Genomic DNA, 18142 nt, shown 5'->3' on the forward strand with positions numbered 1-18142 from the left:
TTCATACCCCACAAGCCAAAGCGGCAGGAGCCGCCAAATGCAATTGATTCGCGCCAGGAGGCGCATAAAAGACACTACAAGCTGCGGGCGTGCCCAGGCCACGCCCGGTCGAAGCCTGGGCCAAGGGAGGGCCCGGAAGAGGCTGGGCTGGCCACCCCCCTAACGCCCGACATTTGGTCACCCTGCACTACTTCACCGCTGAGATGGTAAAACGGAAGGCAAAATCAACCGAAACAGTGGGCGAAATTATCAAAACACTAGACTCTTTTCTTTTAAGAGTGGTGGATGTACTTTCTAAAGAGATCGAGATCACGGAGCAGCGTCTTTTACTTGAGAAGGTAAGATGTGGCCTGGGCTTATCTGGACCTAGCTCTCCGTTAGTCACATCAATTCCTACAGTACTCACTGGCACTACATCATCATCATCATCTGACATTGTTTTAAACACCCAGCTGGTAGATAGCCCACCGATAGAACCCCTGGGGAAAAAGGGATGGGGAGGGCGAAGAAGATCACTGCTCCAAAGACTGCCAGATTCCAGAAATCTAGTGACCAAGTTACAGAATCCCTTCCTTCATCTGGTTTGAGGGTGCTGCTGTCCGCAGCTGTCAGATGAACTATGCAAGAAATTGGAACGATCTTTTACCTTTCTCCAGCAACCTCTCCTAACAAGACTGATTAAAATAGAGGAATCTGTGTCTTTGTTATGTAACAGTCTCCCCATTATTGCTATGGGAAGGGGGCGGTGGGTCAGGTGCAGGCCCTAAGCTTTGACTATTTTAATCCACCGTTGCCTAGTGTCTCACCCTGCCACTCCCATTGATTTAACCTTGGAACCTGTATCAACATCAAGCTTACCAAATGTACTATTGGTAGCATTCCTAATACTCTTAATATTAATCATCCTATTAAGAAAACCCATGTTTCCTCCAACTGAGCCAGGACAGAGGTGTCCCTCGCAGATTATCCAGCCTCCAAACATGTGTCCCTCCCCCCGCAGCCCCTTAACTTTAACCCACTCTGATGTGCTAGGGAGGGATGCTGCCACCGTTCCTTCTGCATCAGTTATAAGTAACAATCGATCAGGTGGGGGTGGCGCAGGTGATTATCAAAGGGGGCACCCTGCTAACCAAGTAGACTCGATAGTCAAATCAGGTGTGAGTCTGGACCTTCCACTAGCAGCATGTCCTTTTGTCATAGTATTAACAAATGCCCCAGAATTAAAATTGGACCACCAGGAAACTCCAGAGCATCTAATCCACAAAGTGCTGCACTGGCTTTGTAAATATACTGGGGACAGATTTAACTTGTATCAACATCTCATTATGGCCAGGAGAGTAAACTGGGTAGGAAATGGGCCAAAGGTTATGGCAGGGGATTGCATTGTTGTTAATTTTAGTTACCAGCATCTGGTTGGTGACCTTTTGAGAATACTAGCAACCACTCCCTCTTTTTACTCTGAGATTTGTGTTTTCCCGTTGGGTTTCTTTTATAAACCTAGTAGACCATTTCAACATGTACACCCCAAGGGAAATCTATTTCCCTTCCCTTACCGTCCATTTAGTTTATACTTTCCTCAAACAACTCTACCATTACCCCTTAGTAACAGATTTACTTTATTGGAGGACATGGTCGAATGTAATTGACTTGCAGACTCCTATATAACAATGCCTATTGACCATCCTAATGGAAAAGTTGCGTCACCATTGTCCCCTCTTAAACCCCAAATACATTTAAGTACACAGACTGATAGCTCCACCCTGCATCAGAGCCCGGCTTGTACGGGAAACCCTCTGGAGTTCGCTTAAGTCATTTCTTGGAACATTGCAGGGTATAACCAAAAAAAGACTAACCCAGACTGGTTATCCTTGTTAATGGGCTATGCTATTTTGTGTCTTCAGGAGATTTGGGAAATGAATCGGGTCCATTTAAATGGGTATTTTTCATTTCACACTCTCGCTATACCATCAGCTGCTGGTCGATCAAAGGGAGGCTTACTAACATTATTTTCTAATACACTTCCCTTAAAGGTAAAAGCATTTTTAAATACGTCACCATATTACCACATCATCCTCTGTGAGCCTTATAAAGATAGAACCTGGGTTCTTATACATTTTTACAATAATAATTTTGGTGGTAATCAAGCAATGATCCTGCACCCTCTTGAAAAAGATATTATTAACGTAGAGAAAGCATATCATAAATCGTGTAATATAGTCTGGATGGGCGATTTTAACGCCCATCCTTGTAACAGGGTAATTCGCCAGCATGTGGGTTAATAGATGAAGATGGAGATCGCCTTCCCATTTAACCCATAATGATTATAGTGATACCCTTAATAGGCTATTAATAGCAAACAACCTCGTAATGATAAACTCAGTTGATGTTGTAGACGGACAACTAGACTTAACATTTTCCACTTGCTCCTACTTTTCAACCCTTGACTATGTCTTAGTCTCAGACTCAGTAAGGAAGTCTTGCACCCAAATTATGACCAAATGTAATGCTTTTAGAGATCACGCTGCCATCATGTTTCTTATTCCATCACAACAAAATAGGAAACCTTGTGTTATCCTACCTATTAAACCTGTGATTACTAAGGAAAATGGGGTTGTGTTGAAGTGGGAGAAAGTGGACACAGGGAAGTTTGTTGGGAATATAGTATCCAAACGGGTACCAGAGATAATGTCCTGCTTAGACCCAACGATAAATAATGAAATACCACCAGCTTTTGAGCTAATTTTATTGGTAATTAAAAACAACCTGTTACGCTCTATATCTAACGGGCATTGCAAGGGTTCCTCTTGGTTTGATGACGAGTGTGCAAAAACACTCAAACCTTCATACTGTCTTGAAGTCAAAACCCAGAAACCAGAATCAGGTGAAGTCCTTGCAGCACATACAAAAAAGCAAGGTTAACAAGGCAAAAAACTTTAAAGGAGGATATGTGGGAAAGTTTGCAAAGGGCTGCTGTATTGAACAGTTCTCAGGACGTTTGATCCTTAATCAATGCCCCTTTTTTGAGAGATGAAAATAGGATGACTACAGATACCATTTTGGATGAGGAGGCATGGGTTACACTTCTTGAAGGATTGTTTGGTAACTCACTGGAAGCAACTGTCCAACCCCCTCTCTGTCATCATCTAGTTCAGGAGATGGGGTGTTCTTTTCTCTGGAAGAAACAAGACATGCTCTTAACCATTGTAAAAGATTGAAGGCACCCAGACCCGATGGCGTCCCGATTGATTTCTTTCTAGACAATCAAGACCTCTGGGCGCCACTCCTTGCCAACGTTTTTAATAATATTGTCTGAACAGGTGTACCGTCTTCTTGGAAGATGACTGTGATTGTACCTATCTACAAAAAGGGGGATAAGGCAGTCCCAAAAAATTATAGGCCTATCATGTAGGTCCTTATTGGACTCTACAGCCAAACTAATGGGCCAGTTATTTTTAAACAGACTTGAGGAATGGGCTCATGAAAAGAATATAATAATTCCATACCAATATGGCTTTAGAAAAGGTAAGGGAACAGTGGATCTGTGTTTGAACTTAAATGTAATAGTTGTTAAATACACGGTGGCTGAGAACGGCCACCTATACCTTGTCTTCATGGATCTGTCGGCAGCCTTCGATTGCATGGCACAATGTAAGCTGTGGCTGATCATGGAGGCAATGTGAATTAAGATCCAGATAATTAATGTAATTTGTGATTTGTATGCTGAAGCCATGGCCTGTCTTCGATTTGGCAAGGGAGGAGAATGCACGACACACTTTAGAATTACTAGGGGAGTGAGGCAAGTATACATGCTCGTACCCTTTTTATTCGCTTTATATACTAATGCTGTAGAATCTGCTCTCCTAGGATCTACCACAGACATCCACCTTATTAATTCCTCACCTGTCCCGATACTCCTCTATGCTGACGACGCGGTGATCCTTGCACGCACAGGCAACGCGTAGTGACTACTCAGAGGAGTTTGCAAAATGTATGAATAATTTGGACATGAAAATTAACTACCTTTATTCTTGTGCCAGGTCCAAAGCAGCAGAAACAGCCTCAAATGTGTATTGAAGGAATAAAGCTAGATGATGTAGACTATTTTAACTACCTATGGATCTTGTTTGGTAGCGATAATAATTGGAAAAATATGGTTGCCAACAAAGGATTACTGATGGAAAAAAATATCGCCCATTTTTAAATTCGCGAAAAAAATTGGGTCCAAGCCAATCGAAGTGATAAAAAAGGTTTATGAGGCAAAAACACTATCTGTAGCCTCTGATGGCGCAGCTGTCTGGGGCATTTCTGATACCTCTAAACTCCAGCGTATAGAGGATGTTTTTTTGTTTTTTTTAACTTGGCATCTCTTCCCCAATCATGCTCTAATTATAACTGTCACATTGAGCTGAGAGTTCCTTATATTACTGACAAGATTCGCATTGCACCGATCTTGATGCGGCATTCAGTTTGGCAGAAAGAAACCCTTTCATTGACTAGAGATATTATAAAAGACGCCCTGAAACTAGACATGTAAGTAAAAAAGGATGGCTAAGATATATTGAGTCTAACCTTCAGGCTGTTGGGCTACATAACCCCTATGAGGATCCGAAGGTGTGCCTTTCAGTATCCAAGAAGGAGCTGAAAACTCGCTTATTGTGCCATTTACATACGAAGATGTATCACTCTAATTTTAAACTGCCCACAGTCAGATTGTATCATGCTGCACCTCCCATAATTAACATGAAATTCTCTTATTTGTTATGGATCTCCAACACACATATATATATTTTAATGAGATTTCTTCTAAATTATATTCCTCTTATGTTAGGCCACCCATCTAAAACCTATGCAATTACTGCAATTCCACCTTGTCCCTGTGACAAGCGATCCACTCAGAATGACCTGCACTATTTTTTTGTAAATGTTATATTAATGAAAGAAAAAGATACATTGTCCCCGTTATTCGGAAAATTAATTTTAGGCAATGTTATGTAGCATTATATTATCTTCATTCACTGTCTGATCCTTTAATATGTTTTTCCATAGCTTTGTTTTTTCTATCTGTTTTAAGCAAAAGGAGATCAAATCATTATCCTGATATCTAAAATGTAATTCGAGACGCTGGTTCGGATTATATTCGTGTATATATGTATGAATCAATATTTTTTTAGCTTATGACTATTTTTAAACAAACTTTATTGCCTTTTTTAAATCATGTTTTATTATGTTAGTCTACATTTTAATTATTGTTTTAACTAATAATGCATATGTGTTTGTAGAATACTTTTTATGCCGATATTGTATCTGCGAAATAAAGTTATTTTGACTGACTGACATTTGGTGCCATTTTGTTTATTAAATGTTACTCTATTTTTCTAATTCAGTTTGGTATTTTAATTGTTTTTCATGCTGACTTTATTTCTGTTTTAGTATGCATAAATACTTCACACATTCCTCTAAGTTAAGCCTGTCTACTCCTTGCCATACCTTCCAGGTGATTAAGCTCAGGTTAATTTGGAGACTTTGAGAGTTAACCTTCACAAGGGTTATGGTTATTCCTTGAGGTGGGTAGTCATCCACCTCAAATAATAATACAATTTCTTACATATGCTTACATAATAATATTTCTTACATCTGCTTGCATATTTTGCCAGTTAACACTTTTATTCACATCATGCATTAAAATAAGCATTGGCAATGTGACTCATTTTGCCTTTTTTAAAGTGGAAAGTGTTACAATAAGATTCGCAACACAGTAAAGGGAAAACGCAAACAGTAGCAGCGCAGCCTTCCCTACCGCAAATAGTAAGTTACTGACAGGTGGCCTTTGCAGAATGAATGCCCTTGAATTCTCTCTCACTTATAGGACTGGTACAACCAGGGCTCGAGTCGGGGTACCACGCGGGTGGACGGCGTTCCCCCACTTATTTTACTGGGAGCTCAATAACTGGAGCAAATGGAGCCACACATTCACTCTTTGGCCTCTCTAGAGCGAGATCGGAGCTCATTCAGAACGCTGCTCACGCGCTGGCTTCTCTGATGCAATGCATCTAAGGGGTGAGCAAGATGAGGCAATGAATCTGATGGTGCAAGCCACCTTTCGTGACCTCACTTCCTGTCATGACTTCAGCGTCCCCCCACTTCTTTTTTTAGGACTTGTGCCCTGGGTACAACCTAGTTAGCTTCGCTAAAACACTAAAAAGGGAGTGAGAGGAGAGGAGTTAAAGATCTGTGCTTGAGAAGGTGAAGGAACGTTTCATCCCTAGGTAAAAGCCCAAGTTATTGGCGTCAGCAATGCTTGATCATTTTGCCTTCCCATTGCCTAGTGTGGCATCCTTTCGGAATTGCCCGTCTGTAAGGGTGAGCTTACTAGCCTGCGCGGCGTCGTGTCTGGGCAGCGCTGTCAGTCCTCCTTCATACAGAGTCTGGTAGCTCCCATGACGCGCAGATTTTCGATCCCATTCAGCAGAACCAGCGAAATTATTTAGCTGGCACGGCACGTGATTCGGTCCCGCGCTCCCCCAGTTCCCGGCAGACGCCTTCCCTCCACGCCGCCCTGGGTGAAAGCACCGGATATGTACGGCTGGTACATTGGCCTCCTCTAATGTGCCGTTCAGCCGCGGGCACAGAGCCCGCCTGCGCTCTGAAATCCAGTCCCTCGCCGCCGGCAGCTTCCAAGCTTACACAACTGAGTTGTATGACTTGCAAACTTTCTTACATTTAATTATTGGCATGCCACTCACTCTGCTAAAGCCACTTGAGGGAGCTGAGGAGACGCTCGTGTTAGTTGACCGGCCTTCAATTCCACACTGAACGTCTGCTTTCTCTTTCTCCCCCCAGGTGAGGCAGGCGGGGAAGCCCTGAGAAGATGCTGGCCTCCGAACGGGGCGTGGTGGAAGAATGGCTCTCCGAGTTCAAGGTAAGCGGGGTCAAAGGTGGCGCGTGTGCCCCCCGAGCAGGGCGTTGATTTGCACCCTTCTGCGTTACCCGCAGAGCGTTTTCTCTGCTCATTTGATTTGGCCAGAACTTTTACGTGATTCATGTGTTGTTTTGTGTGTTTTTTTAGTCATTTGTTAATCCGAACTCCTCCACTGAATGATCCATGCTTGATTTGAAGTATAGCCAACATCTTTGTTAAGTTTGGTGGCCTAAGTTTGTCTCTGCAGACTGGCTGCTGCCTAGTTTGTTAAGCGCACGCTGTGGAAACCCCAACTGACTGACCTCACTCTGCTCCTTCAGGGACCCCCGCCAGAGGGAGTTTCCAGGAGCGTCTTACGCCCACCCTAGATTCAGAAGCGTGGCGCGCTCTAACGATTCATTCCTCGGGGCAGTGTATGCTCTTTGTAGTTTTAAGCCTTTACACATATTTTCTCTTTACGACCGACTGTAAGAAAACCAGGTTTAGTGTTAGTATATAGAACAGTATTGGCCGGACTGTGTCTCCAAAGACCCCAGGTTAAGGTCAGCGGTGGACCGGCCCGTGTTGTGGTGTCTCAGCCCAGAGTTGCAGAGGCCGCCGTTCTCCCCCGAAGGGGGGGAGAGGCTCAGGGGCCGGCGCCATAACCCGCGCCAAAAGGTGTTGGGGAAACCGGTTCTGGGCGCCTACGGTGACCGGAAGCGACAGGTGGTAGCCCCGCCCGGCCTCAGGCCAGCCTAGTGGCGACTAACTACCCCCCCCCCCCCGTCCAATGGGGGGGGGCGATGCAAGATACAAACCCCCCAATGGGGGTGCGTTACCCGGGCGGGCGGGAAACGCAAGGAACGCAAGGGGGGAATATAAGCAACCGCTCTCCCAAGTAGCTCCTAACTTCGTGGAGCGGGGAGAGCGGCGCACCGGCGAGAATTCTTGGAAGAAGGACGAAGTGCTGCTTGGACGAAGGACGAAGTGCTGCCGAAAAATTCCCTGGTCGTCAATCAAGCGAAGGTCAAGATTGGATTATCCAGGTGCGCCCCTCTCCAAGTCTGTGCAGCAAGGAGGAGCCCCGGTGTGAAGACCCCGACCTGGCATTGATCGCCTGGCGGAGACACTCTCGAAAAGGATCCGGTTTATCGGGTCGTTGCCCGTGGGGTAGGCCCGCCTCATACCGAGTTAAAGGCAGACAGGACTGGTTTACCCAGGCGCCCCTCTTCAATTCTGAGCGACGTGGAGCAGCTCCGTTGGCGACCCCGTCCCGGCATTGGACCCCTGGCGAGGACGCTCCCGCTCCCCACGGCAGAGAATAGTTTAATGAGGCCAGCTCTAAGCCTCGTTCACGACTGCTACTGAAACCGAGGGCTAAGGCACTCCGGTACAAGGCTCGACACTTGGGGACGCTCGTCAACCTACCGGAACTGCCGGAGCACGTACTGAGGACCAGCCGGGTCCAGGACATCGCAGCGACGGTACCGGTGCCCCAGGGCCATCCAGAGACGTCGTGTGCCGCCCGCAACCGCCGGAACATTACAGCCGAGATCCGCTCCTGCCCCCGTGATCGCGAGGAGTATTCAGTGTCTCCGGGTATCGGCGCATGCCCGCCAGTCACTGGTGCGCGCAGCAGATCCCGAGGCTTCTCCGGGGGCGGTGCGAGTGGGTCGCAAGTGCGGCAATTAAGTAAAAAGAGACGTGGAAACTTAAAGAAGAACCTGCACAGTCAGGATACCCCGATCTAGGGGGAGCGAACAAGCACAACCAGCCCAGCGCTTAAAGGCAGAGAGAGGAAAAAGCGTTATTTGGTGCATCAGAGGGCGGCAGCACCCTGCCAACAACGATGGCAGAAGGGCAACCGGAAGAGATCACAGAGCTCCTGAAACGCATCAAGGAGGCAGCGGCGGTCCATTGCAGTGAGTGGCTGCAGCCACATTTGGGCCAGGACGGAGGCGAAAGAATAGAAGCCCAAGGAAGGGACGAAGCTGGCCCATCATCGCCCAAGAAACAGAAGACTGCAGCACCCGGGCAGGCTCAGAGGAAGGTCCCGAGGAAGAAGCCGCAAAGGAGGAACCCGACATCAGGGGGTGCACCAACAGGTGACAGCAGTGGAGGCCCCAGCAGAGCACCAGGCGGTGAGCATATAACGACCATTGTACAAGAATGTTTAAAATCAATGGCGCCGCTATTGCTTAAGGGCCTAGGGCAGGGGGCCGGGGAAACAGGGGCGCAGCGCGCAGATCACACTACAGGCTTGCCATGGCATTTGATAGACCCCGGTTGGGTGCGGCAGGCGAGATTACATGGACAAGGAGGGCAGAGTGGCCAGGGCAATTCAGGGTCCCCTCTAGCGGCATGGGGGTACACGGGCAGCGTAAGCAGCCCAACGAGCGAAGCACCAGCGGCAGAGGCTTACACCAGGCCATCCCCTGGCCCTGCGTCCCTGACCACAAGAGCCACTGGCTTAGCAAGCCTTATCCCTGTGGCGGTCAAAGAAAGGATATGGCGCAAGGAGTTTATAGACATATTTTCCTTGCTAGAGGTACAGATGGAAGGGTTGGACCTCACAACCTGCCATAGGAAAGAGGAAGACAAGAGGGAGAAGCGCGGCGCTAAGAAGGAGCGAAACTTTGACAATTGGTTGGACGCGTTTAGAATTATGGCGTGCGTCATAGTAGAAAAGTTCCCGCGCTGTGCATCAGATTTATGGCTATACGAGTCCAATATTCATTGGGCTCAGAGACAATTCCCAGGCGACGCATGGTTGGAATATGACAAAGGTTTTAGGCTGAAGATACAAAGGCATCCAGAGATGGAATGGAACGAGGAGGACGTATCTGGGTTCACACACAAAATGCTAGTGGCAAAGGAGGTGAAGGCCTGGGCGGGAAAGAATGACCAGTCCTTTCGGAGCTCCTTCAGAGGGAGGGGGAAGGCATTTCATAGGCCCAAGTTCAACACGGGAAAACCACCCTCGTCTAATGGCCCCCCAGCAATTTGCTGGAGGTTTGATGCCGGGGAATGCACGTGGGGTGCAGCATGCAAGTTCCTGAACGCATGTTCCAATTGCGGGGGTGGGCACCCGTCAGCTGGGTGTCGAGGCAAGCAAGAGCAGAAGAGGGACAAAAAGGACAAGAAAAGGAAGCACTAAGGTGGCAGTGCGGGGTTTGGGCGATTGCCAGCTAGCCAGATCCCCAATTAACGTACATCAGCTGCGCAGGTTAGCGAACAGATACCCCAACAGAGCAGACGCAGTTACACAGCTAAAAGGTTTTGAGGAAGGTTTTGTGATACCATTTACTGGCCCACTGCCCCTGGGAAGGGCAGAGAACTTGAAATCCACAAGGCAGCACCCGGGGGTGGTAACCACGAAACTGGAGAAGGAGAAGTCCTTAGGCAGGATAGAGGACCCCTACCACCGCACCTGCAAAGAGGCCTGGTAATTTCCCCACTGGGGGTCGTTCCCAAGAAGGGGCAATTCAGGCTCATACACCATCTCTCTTTCCCCGAGGGGTCGTCAGTGAACGACGGGTTAAGCGCGGAGGCTTGCTCTGTGAGCTATGCATCAGTGGACGACGCAATTGACATGGTGAAGGCAGGGCGGGGGGCACTCATGGACAAGGCAGACATCGAGTCTGCTTTTCGTCTGTTACCTGTCCACCCCTCCAGCTTTGGTGTCTCAGCCCAGAGAGACTGCAGCAGGCCTGACCCCCCTCGCCGCAGCATTCCCATTTTAACTATTTACTTCCATCCCTCCAGCACTTTGTTCAGAAAACGTCAATTGGAAGAGAAGGAGAACAGAGAGTGAAAAGTACAGACTCTGTGTTACCGAGGCCACATATGTTTGCATGTCACACTCGTGCGCGAGCACAGGCCGTAAAGACATTGCACAACTCGGGTGAAGGTGTCATTCAGTGGATGATTTAACACTAGGCCTCAAATCCAAACCGATATCATTCAAGGAGCATCCCGGAATTACGATTGTTGGTGGCTCTTAGCAATGCGCGCCTTGGTGAAGAGACTGGTTCTTATTTACACTAGATATAGGTCCTCCATAGTCTTCTACGGTCCAGGTAGCCAGGCTGAATGGACATGCATGTCAAGCCTTGCCGCCATACGTGTCCATGTGGATCGCAATCCTGAATGCCTCTGTTTTTCTTGCATGTAGGGTTATGGGTGGGCTTTATGGTAAAGGATTTCGGATTATTGGCTGACATTTAATGAGAGGGGAAACGTCAACAGAATTTCTGGGGCAGGTTAACTGTATGTACACTTTGAAAATATTGCAGAGGGTGATATTCTGCTCCATTAGCAGCCAATGTTATCACCGACCGCTCGAACTAATGTGATTTGAGTTTATTAGCTTTAGGCTCAGTTTTGCTTCAGAGTCTTTGGTGTTTCTGCAGTTTCTATTATTGAGTCACCCACAAACCAAATATTGCAATCTATAAGAGACAACATTGAGGCTCTAGTGCATTGAATCCGAAGCTGTGGTCAGTGGACCGAGACACCTGCTCAGTGGTCTTCAGTTGTTTAGAAAATTAAGTAATTGTAGTACATATATAAAAAAAAAGCAAACTTGAAAACTGACCACTTAAAAACGCTCTTGAATCAGTTACAAAAGACACAAAGATGATGGACGGAATGCAGAGCAAATCAAACATTCACCCCCAGTCAATAGATCTGAAATCCATCATTCTTTTGCTCACCATGCCACCCCAGTTTAGACCCAGCCATATGCAAATCAGTCTTGACCCTGTGCCTCATGGGAACAGTCCAGCCCGAACTGCCAAGCCAGGTCCTCCCTGGATCAATGTGCAAAGTTGAGACAAATTTGTTGTGATATTCTGCCATCCCAAAAAAAGTCATGAATTCTTCCTTGGTGGTAACAGACATATAATTTGTTTTAATCGACTTATTTTTAGGCCTTGTTGCTTTCCCTGATATCGTAAGGCCTAAATATGTGATCACTCTGTTCATAAGTTTATATTAACATCATGCCATAGTCTCTCAAACAACCGAAAACCTGCCTGAGACAGACCTCATGCTCCTCGTTATCAGCCCAAATATCAGAATGTCATCTTGGTACATCCTTACATTAGCAAAGTAAGTTTTAGCCTCCTCTGAAAAACGGATGCTGCTGATGTAAGACCAAAATGCAGTCATAGATTTCTATTTACACCAAAGGGTGTTCTGAAGACAGTTAGATTTTTAGAGTAATCATGCAGCTTAATCTGATGATACGCTGAGCTTCCATCTATAGTTAAGATTCTAACGCAATTAAGTGAGCACAGGAATTCAGAAATATTTCAAAGCAAATATCTGCAGTGCTAACTTGCTGAGTTCCCTTAGTTCATTGCAAAGCCTTACTATGCCTCTGGCTTTGTGGGCAACTACCACGAGTGTGAAACACTCAGTGATTTTGACTTCTATGATGCCATCCATTTTTTTTACTTTTTTGTTGCTTTGTTTGAGCAGTACTTGTCTTACCATGTACATAACTTCTCAAACTTTGGTACAGTGCCTGCTTTTGCTACGATTTTATGAACATGACCTCTTAAAACCCTTGTTTTTCAGAAAACATTTCTGGGTATTCGGTCATTATCCTTTCTGGAACATCAGTCTCACATATGTCTATCACACAATCTTTTTTAACACTCTCTAAACATTATGAGTGGATTTATGTTGGGGTCAAGGATATCCAAGATTTTGTTGGGGAAACCAAATTTATAATTCTGTTGCTTTTAGTCGAAACATATATTTTCCCTGGCACATACCTGCCTTTATATTCCTATTCCGCTGTGATATATCACAAACCCTTGATGGTTTCATCACTGCAAGCTTTTATCCAATTTTGTATAGATAAAATTCACTTGCAACCAAAACTATTTCCACCCTGGAGTCAAACATCATACGCAACTCTTACCTTTTATCTTCACTTCAACTTTAGAATTGACCTTGTTACTACCATTGACTTGTGGCACAATTTCACCACAGTCTACATTTTTACAATAATTTGTTGGTTCACTTTCGCCTCTCCCAATTTGTTTTTTCTGTTAGTTCTGCATTTTGTTAGTACATTTTCACTTTTTGCCACATACTTCACACTCTACTTTCTATGAAGGACAATAATATTGTTGGCAAGATGGTCCTGGTTCCCACACCTACCAGAGTCCTTTGACTCATGCTTGACATTGTCCTTTAAGTAATAACATTCTATTTTTGTACACCATCTAGGCAATTACCCTTTTTTATAACCTCTAAGTAGGCTTCTGAATATTCAGTCTTTTTATGTTCCCAAACCTTGGTTTCAGCTGACTATTTTCAGTGAGTTTGTTGTCATTCACCATTGGTAGTTTGATTTATGGTATGTGGTTGGCCACTTGGGAACCACACGGGACCGCTCGTCCAGTGTTTCTTCCAGAATCCTGTCTTCTGTACCTTTTCTCTGTCATGTATATTAGTCCATCACATAAAAAACCTACGAACTAACGTCTCCCCATGTTATCGCGTAATCGCAGGGTGCTAAATTGTAACCCCACTGAATGATATGTAACTCTTTATGGCATTCCACTTAACCTAATCTACAACGGTTAATGTGTGGAGGGTTCCAGGCATCCCACTGTTGTCCCACCAGGCCCGACCTTCTAATTGCGGGGATGTTGATCCCCCAACAACCTTATGCTAAATCCTTCCTCTATGTAATCAGAAGTCCACCTGGTGGGGGTGCAATCTTCCCCACTCTCTAAGCGGGGCATGTGTCCCAGCATTTGGATATGGTTATGCCTCGAAACATATTTCCCCTCCATTTTAATGTGCACCTCTCCTTTTACTTACAGCAAAATTAAAAAGCAGTGTCTGCCCATCACCCCACTCCACCCTCCAGTATCAGTTCTAATTAAACATACTAATTCTTCATGTATTGTGTGTACAAAAGTCTGTCCCTTGGCTCTTCGAAAGTCTGTCTACAGGCCTATTGCCCATAAGGCAGTCTGAACCCTCACCCTCAGTCTGTGAGTATCCATTTGGTCTGTCCTGTCCAGCAGATGGCTTGCTTCCGGGCTAGTATTGCATGTGACATCTTCTATCAAGTTCTCAACCCCTAATGTTTCATTGTGGCATACTGTCACCTGTTCTGCACTTCTGAGTGGGGTATTTGTTTTCGTCTGTCCTGTGGAGGGTTCCTTCTCATGCCACTGGTATTTAAGAGGACCTCCCGATCTGCCTGTGCCCTGCTTCTTCATCCCTGTCCGGTTTCCCATATTGAGGCGCTCCCAGACCTCGCCTGGGCTCATCAAGAATTGATACATTTCATTCGGGTTCACCCGCGTTTTTGCAGGGAACAGCCTCGTATATTTCAGATTTATGATCTGCAGCTTACGTTTGACCTACTGAAAAGATTTCCCGAGCTACTGCACTTTCTGCACGTAGGCAGTGAGAACACATATGGTGCTCGCCTCATATAGGGGTTTCCTTTGTTCTTGATCGTTTTTAGAATAATGTCTCTGACATGATCATTTCATATGTTTGCAGTCATTGTCCTCAGGGAGGCCCCGTGGAGGGCATATTGCTGCCAGTCTATGTAACTGGATAACATAACATTGCACCTTTTTTCTTTCTTTTGTACCCTCTTTCCAAAGTGATACCTTTTGAGTTTGGTACTTATCATAAGAAAATATGACAAATATAATTTTTTCAAACATATCTCATAATTTATTCAGGCATGTGACTACTTTCTTCATCAGCCCAGGGAGATGATTATAAGCCTCTTGAGCTTCGTGGCCCAAGTAGTGAATTGTCATTTTTCTTTCAGCGTTGATTAAATCCCACAAACATGTGGATAGTGTCTAAATGCTTTTTCCACTTTGCCCACGCTGTAGCTTATTCACCCGGAGACGTTAAATAAATGGTGTGGCGTCTTTCAGTTAAGAGTAGGTCCCTCCTAGGTATTTTGTAGTTAATTGCTTTGGACACAGTGACTTTTAATTAATGATTTGGCCTATTAGTACCACTTACATTTATTTATGTATCTCCTACACAAGTGTGTGACTACAGGAGGGCTCATTGCCCGGTGTGACTACTAGGTTTGAACCCAATAGTATTAGGGTAAGTAAATGCACTAGCAGTGCATACTCACGAGTTTGCAGTTCACTTGTGCTCAGTAAGCAGTGTTGTCACAAGTGTACCACTGACTATGATAGTCGATAATTTTACTTATGAAAGACAAGAGAAGCTAATGAAGTTACCAGAAACTCTTGACGAATAGGTTAATTATTGATGATTTATAATTGAAAACTTGTTTACAAGTGAATTACAGTTGGATGGGCAGGTAAGGATTATTCATACATTTATGTATGAATTAGTAACTGAAGAACACAATAGTAGGGGTACCTTTCACTGGCCAAACGAAGGCCCTAGACTCTCCCATGAGAGATCTTACTGAGGCAGAAACATGTTGGCAAAGGAGAAGTAGAGAGGATGTACGAGGCATAGATTTACGTTAACATCCTCCTGTGTTTTTAATCCAGCCTTGTGTACCCTAAAATAAAGGGAAAGCCTGGGTTTACACAAAGGTTGTTTTATATAAGAATCTGTACCCTAACATAAAGTCAAAACCTAGGTTTGCACAAATGTTGTTTTATGTAAGAACCTGGACCTGAATTTGACCATAAAAAATACTTATTCTGACCTCCCAACAAGGTTGAGACTATAATGTTGGTTTGATCTTAAAATGGTGGGACGGACTGGCCGATGATGAAGCATGCCACAAATAGTGGTTAAAACCTTTCAGTCCAAACTTTTTTGCTTTCTATTTTCTTGAGACATGATTTTCAATTCCGATAAGAATGCACCTTGTCAGAAGAATCCTGCTGCCTGCTCCATGCCCAAGTCAGCTGCCTAAGTTTTGCTCAGGATAAGGCGCAGCCAACTTCACAGCTTGTCTGGAGACTTTTGATGTAGTACAGTTGGGCCCTTATCTGTCTGGTGTGGAATGCAACCTGCACATCTCCTGATGTGCCCCTTTAATGGTCGGACTGGGAAGGCATGTCCTCAATTTTTTGTGGGTCAGAGAGAGAGTGGAACAGGAAGCAGAGGTTAAGAGATGGCTCGGTTAGGCCCCAGCTAAGAGGCTGACGCTGTGGTGGTGATGAGAGCTGTCGCTGGCTCGCAGCTGTGGGAGCTGGAGACTCTGCTTCAGTGCCAGGATGTATGTATGTGGAAGGTTATCATGGCCAGTCTATTCTGTCTTAGACACTGCAGCGGGTGGACCAACTACTTTAGTACTGTCCCCCAATCCTCTTCTGTGATGAAGGTTTGGGTCCGAGATGGCCCTTATTTCTTTGAAGCTATCATGACGTGGCTTGCTCTGTCTGACATTAGCTGTACTTTCACAGTCTTCTTTCTTTTCCTCTCCATCTGGGTCTAATCATGGCAGCCATGTTGACTTGAAACATCCACTTGTTTTCCTTTTAGTCAGTGCTTGGTTGTCAATCACCATGTTGCCTTATTAATAACGTTTAACTGTCTGCTGGAATTTGCTCATGTGGGTTATTGTGGTCTTAAACTCATGTAACTGTTTCAAATGTTATGTAGCATAACACATGCAAAAGTTATTTTGTAAGCTACTTGTATGCAGTAGTAACTGTTGTGTTGGAAAGCACTTATTTACTTTAAGTCTTGTAATGTGTAAATAAATATATAGACAGTCATAGTTCAAATCATGTAATGTACAGAGATAGTTGCCTCCCTTTCAGTTGATTGTAACCCATTTCACACCAAATGTGTCACTGTTTCCGCACAGACTATAAAACAAACATTGATAGCCACCTGCCCTGTCTGAGAGTGTATATTCACTCATTGGGCAACCCGGTCTTTCCTAACTGCCTAAATGTTTTAAAAATGTCTTGTGTTTCATTTCCGCTCAGTACCACTTGTGAGAAGTTGGCCTGATGTATGATGTCACTAGTTCTAGTGTACACCTTATATCAGTCCAAACAACCCTTATGGTGATTGGTTGTAAAGTCAACCTTATAGACCAGCTATCCTAGTGGTAGCATGGACAAGAGCAGTCTTAGGCTAAACTCTGAATGGCATGTGAAGCCAGCTGTGATACCATATATAATCCCTTGAATACCAAATGAAAGGACACCACAACAGATATATATATAAAATAAAGTGTATTTATTCTAGCCAAACCCTCCGCACTCTTTATGAGATTAGAGGTAAGTACAACACAGTCTTATTTATGCATACATTAAGTCACACAGGTAAGTAATACAGTTAGGCACTAGGGGCCACGCAAACCATATACTAAGTAAGTGGTATAAGGACCACTGTCACGGAAATAGGATAGGCCTAGGGAATCGCTGGGGCTACACTGTACTAGCAATAGGTAGGAAGTGGGAGGCCCACGGGATTCAGGTGCAGAGTGGAAACACTCACGCGTAATGCGTAAAAGTCGATAGAAATAGTAGTTGTTAGCAATTATCAGTTTAAGGACACTTCTGAAGCAGCTAGAGAGTCGAGACTCGGAAACTAGACCCTAGGATAGTCACTACCCTGGTGAGCACCGAAGTACCCAAGTTACCTAGCCCACGGACTGGGGTGCATAGTTGTGAACTTGCGTCGGGTTTCGTCGTAGACTTCTATGGATGCCTGAAGGAAAGTTGCTGACAGGCAGTCAGTGAAGAGTGTCCGGTGGATCCCAAGGCTGGGATCAAGAAGAGAGGAGACCTGCAAGCAGAAGGGACAGAGTCAAGGTCACTAGCCAGTGACCACGTGGAACCAGGAAGGTTCAGGCGATGTCGTGAAGATTGCAGGTGAAGGTGAAGCTTGTCTCTGCAGCCACGAGGACCAGGGAACGTCGAGGACGACCAGGACCAGGAGGCGAGCTGTCCCACGAAGGCTCTTGCTGTCGGCGGCGTCGAAGTTGGACTAAGACTCACCAAGCCTTGGCAAGCGGAACCCACGAAGAACGGAGGACTTGCTTCTGGTGCAGACCAGGAAGGTCTGGGGTGCTTCTTTTTTGCAAGGAAGCGGGAGCCAGTCTGGAGGAGCCAAACCAGCGGTGAAGATTTCAGGGTGCGTCGTCACAAAGGCCACTAGCCAACGGGCAAGCAACCGGACAGACGCGGCAAGCAGGAAAATGCAGAAGGGCCCCACGCAGGACTCGTGGAATCTGGGGGGCTGATCTTCGGTGCAGATGGTGCTTGGGGTTGGGGCTTCTCAATCCCCGGT

The 18142-nt window shown here is 45.5% G+C and overlaps 1 protein-coding gene across 3 annotated transcripts in view; it reads left to right on the forward strand.

Annotated features, from left to right (window-relative positions):
* Positions 1–18142, forward strand: part of HYCC2 (hyccin PI4KA lipid kinase complex subunit 2) — a 566375-nt gene that overhangs the window by 299412 nt on the left and 248821 nt on the right. For all 3 annotated transcript variants that reach the window (XM_085649028.1, XM_085649026.1, XM_085649027.1), the window contains one exon: positions 6841–6919. In XM_085649028.1, coding sequence (XP_085505154.1) covers positions 6869–6919 — 51 coding nt within the window. In that variant the 5' untranslated portion in view covers positions 6841–6868. The remainder of the gene's footprint in view (positions 1–6840; positions 6920–18142) is intronic.

This window comes from Triturus cristatus, chromosome 3_2 (assembly GCF_964204655.1).
Source record: "Triturus cristatus chromosome 3_2, aTriCri1.1, whole genome shotgun sequence".
In the NCBI taxonomy this organism is placed as follows: Eukaryota; Metazoa; Chordata; class Amphibia; order Caudata; family Salamandridae; genus Triturus; species Triturus cristatus.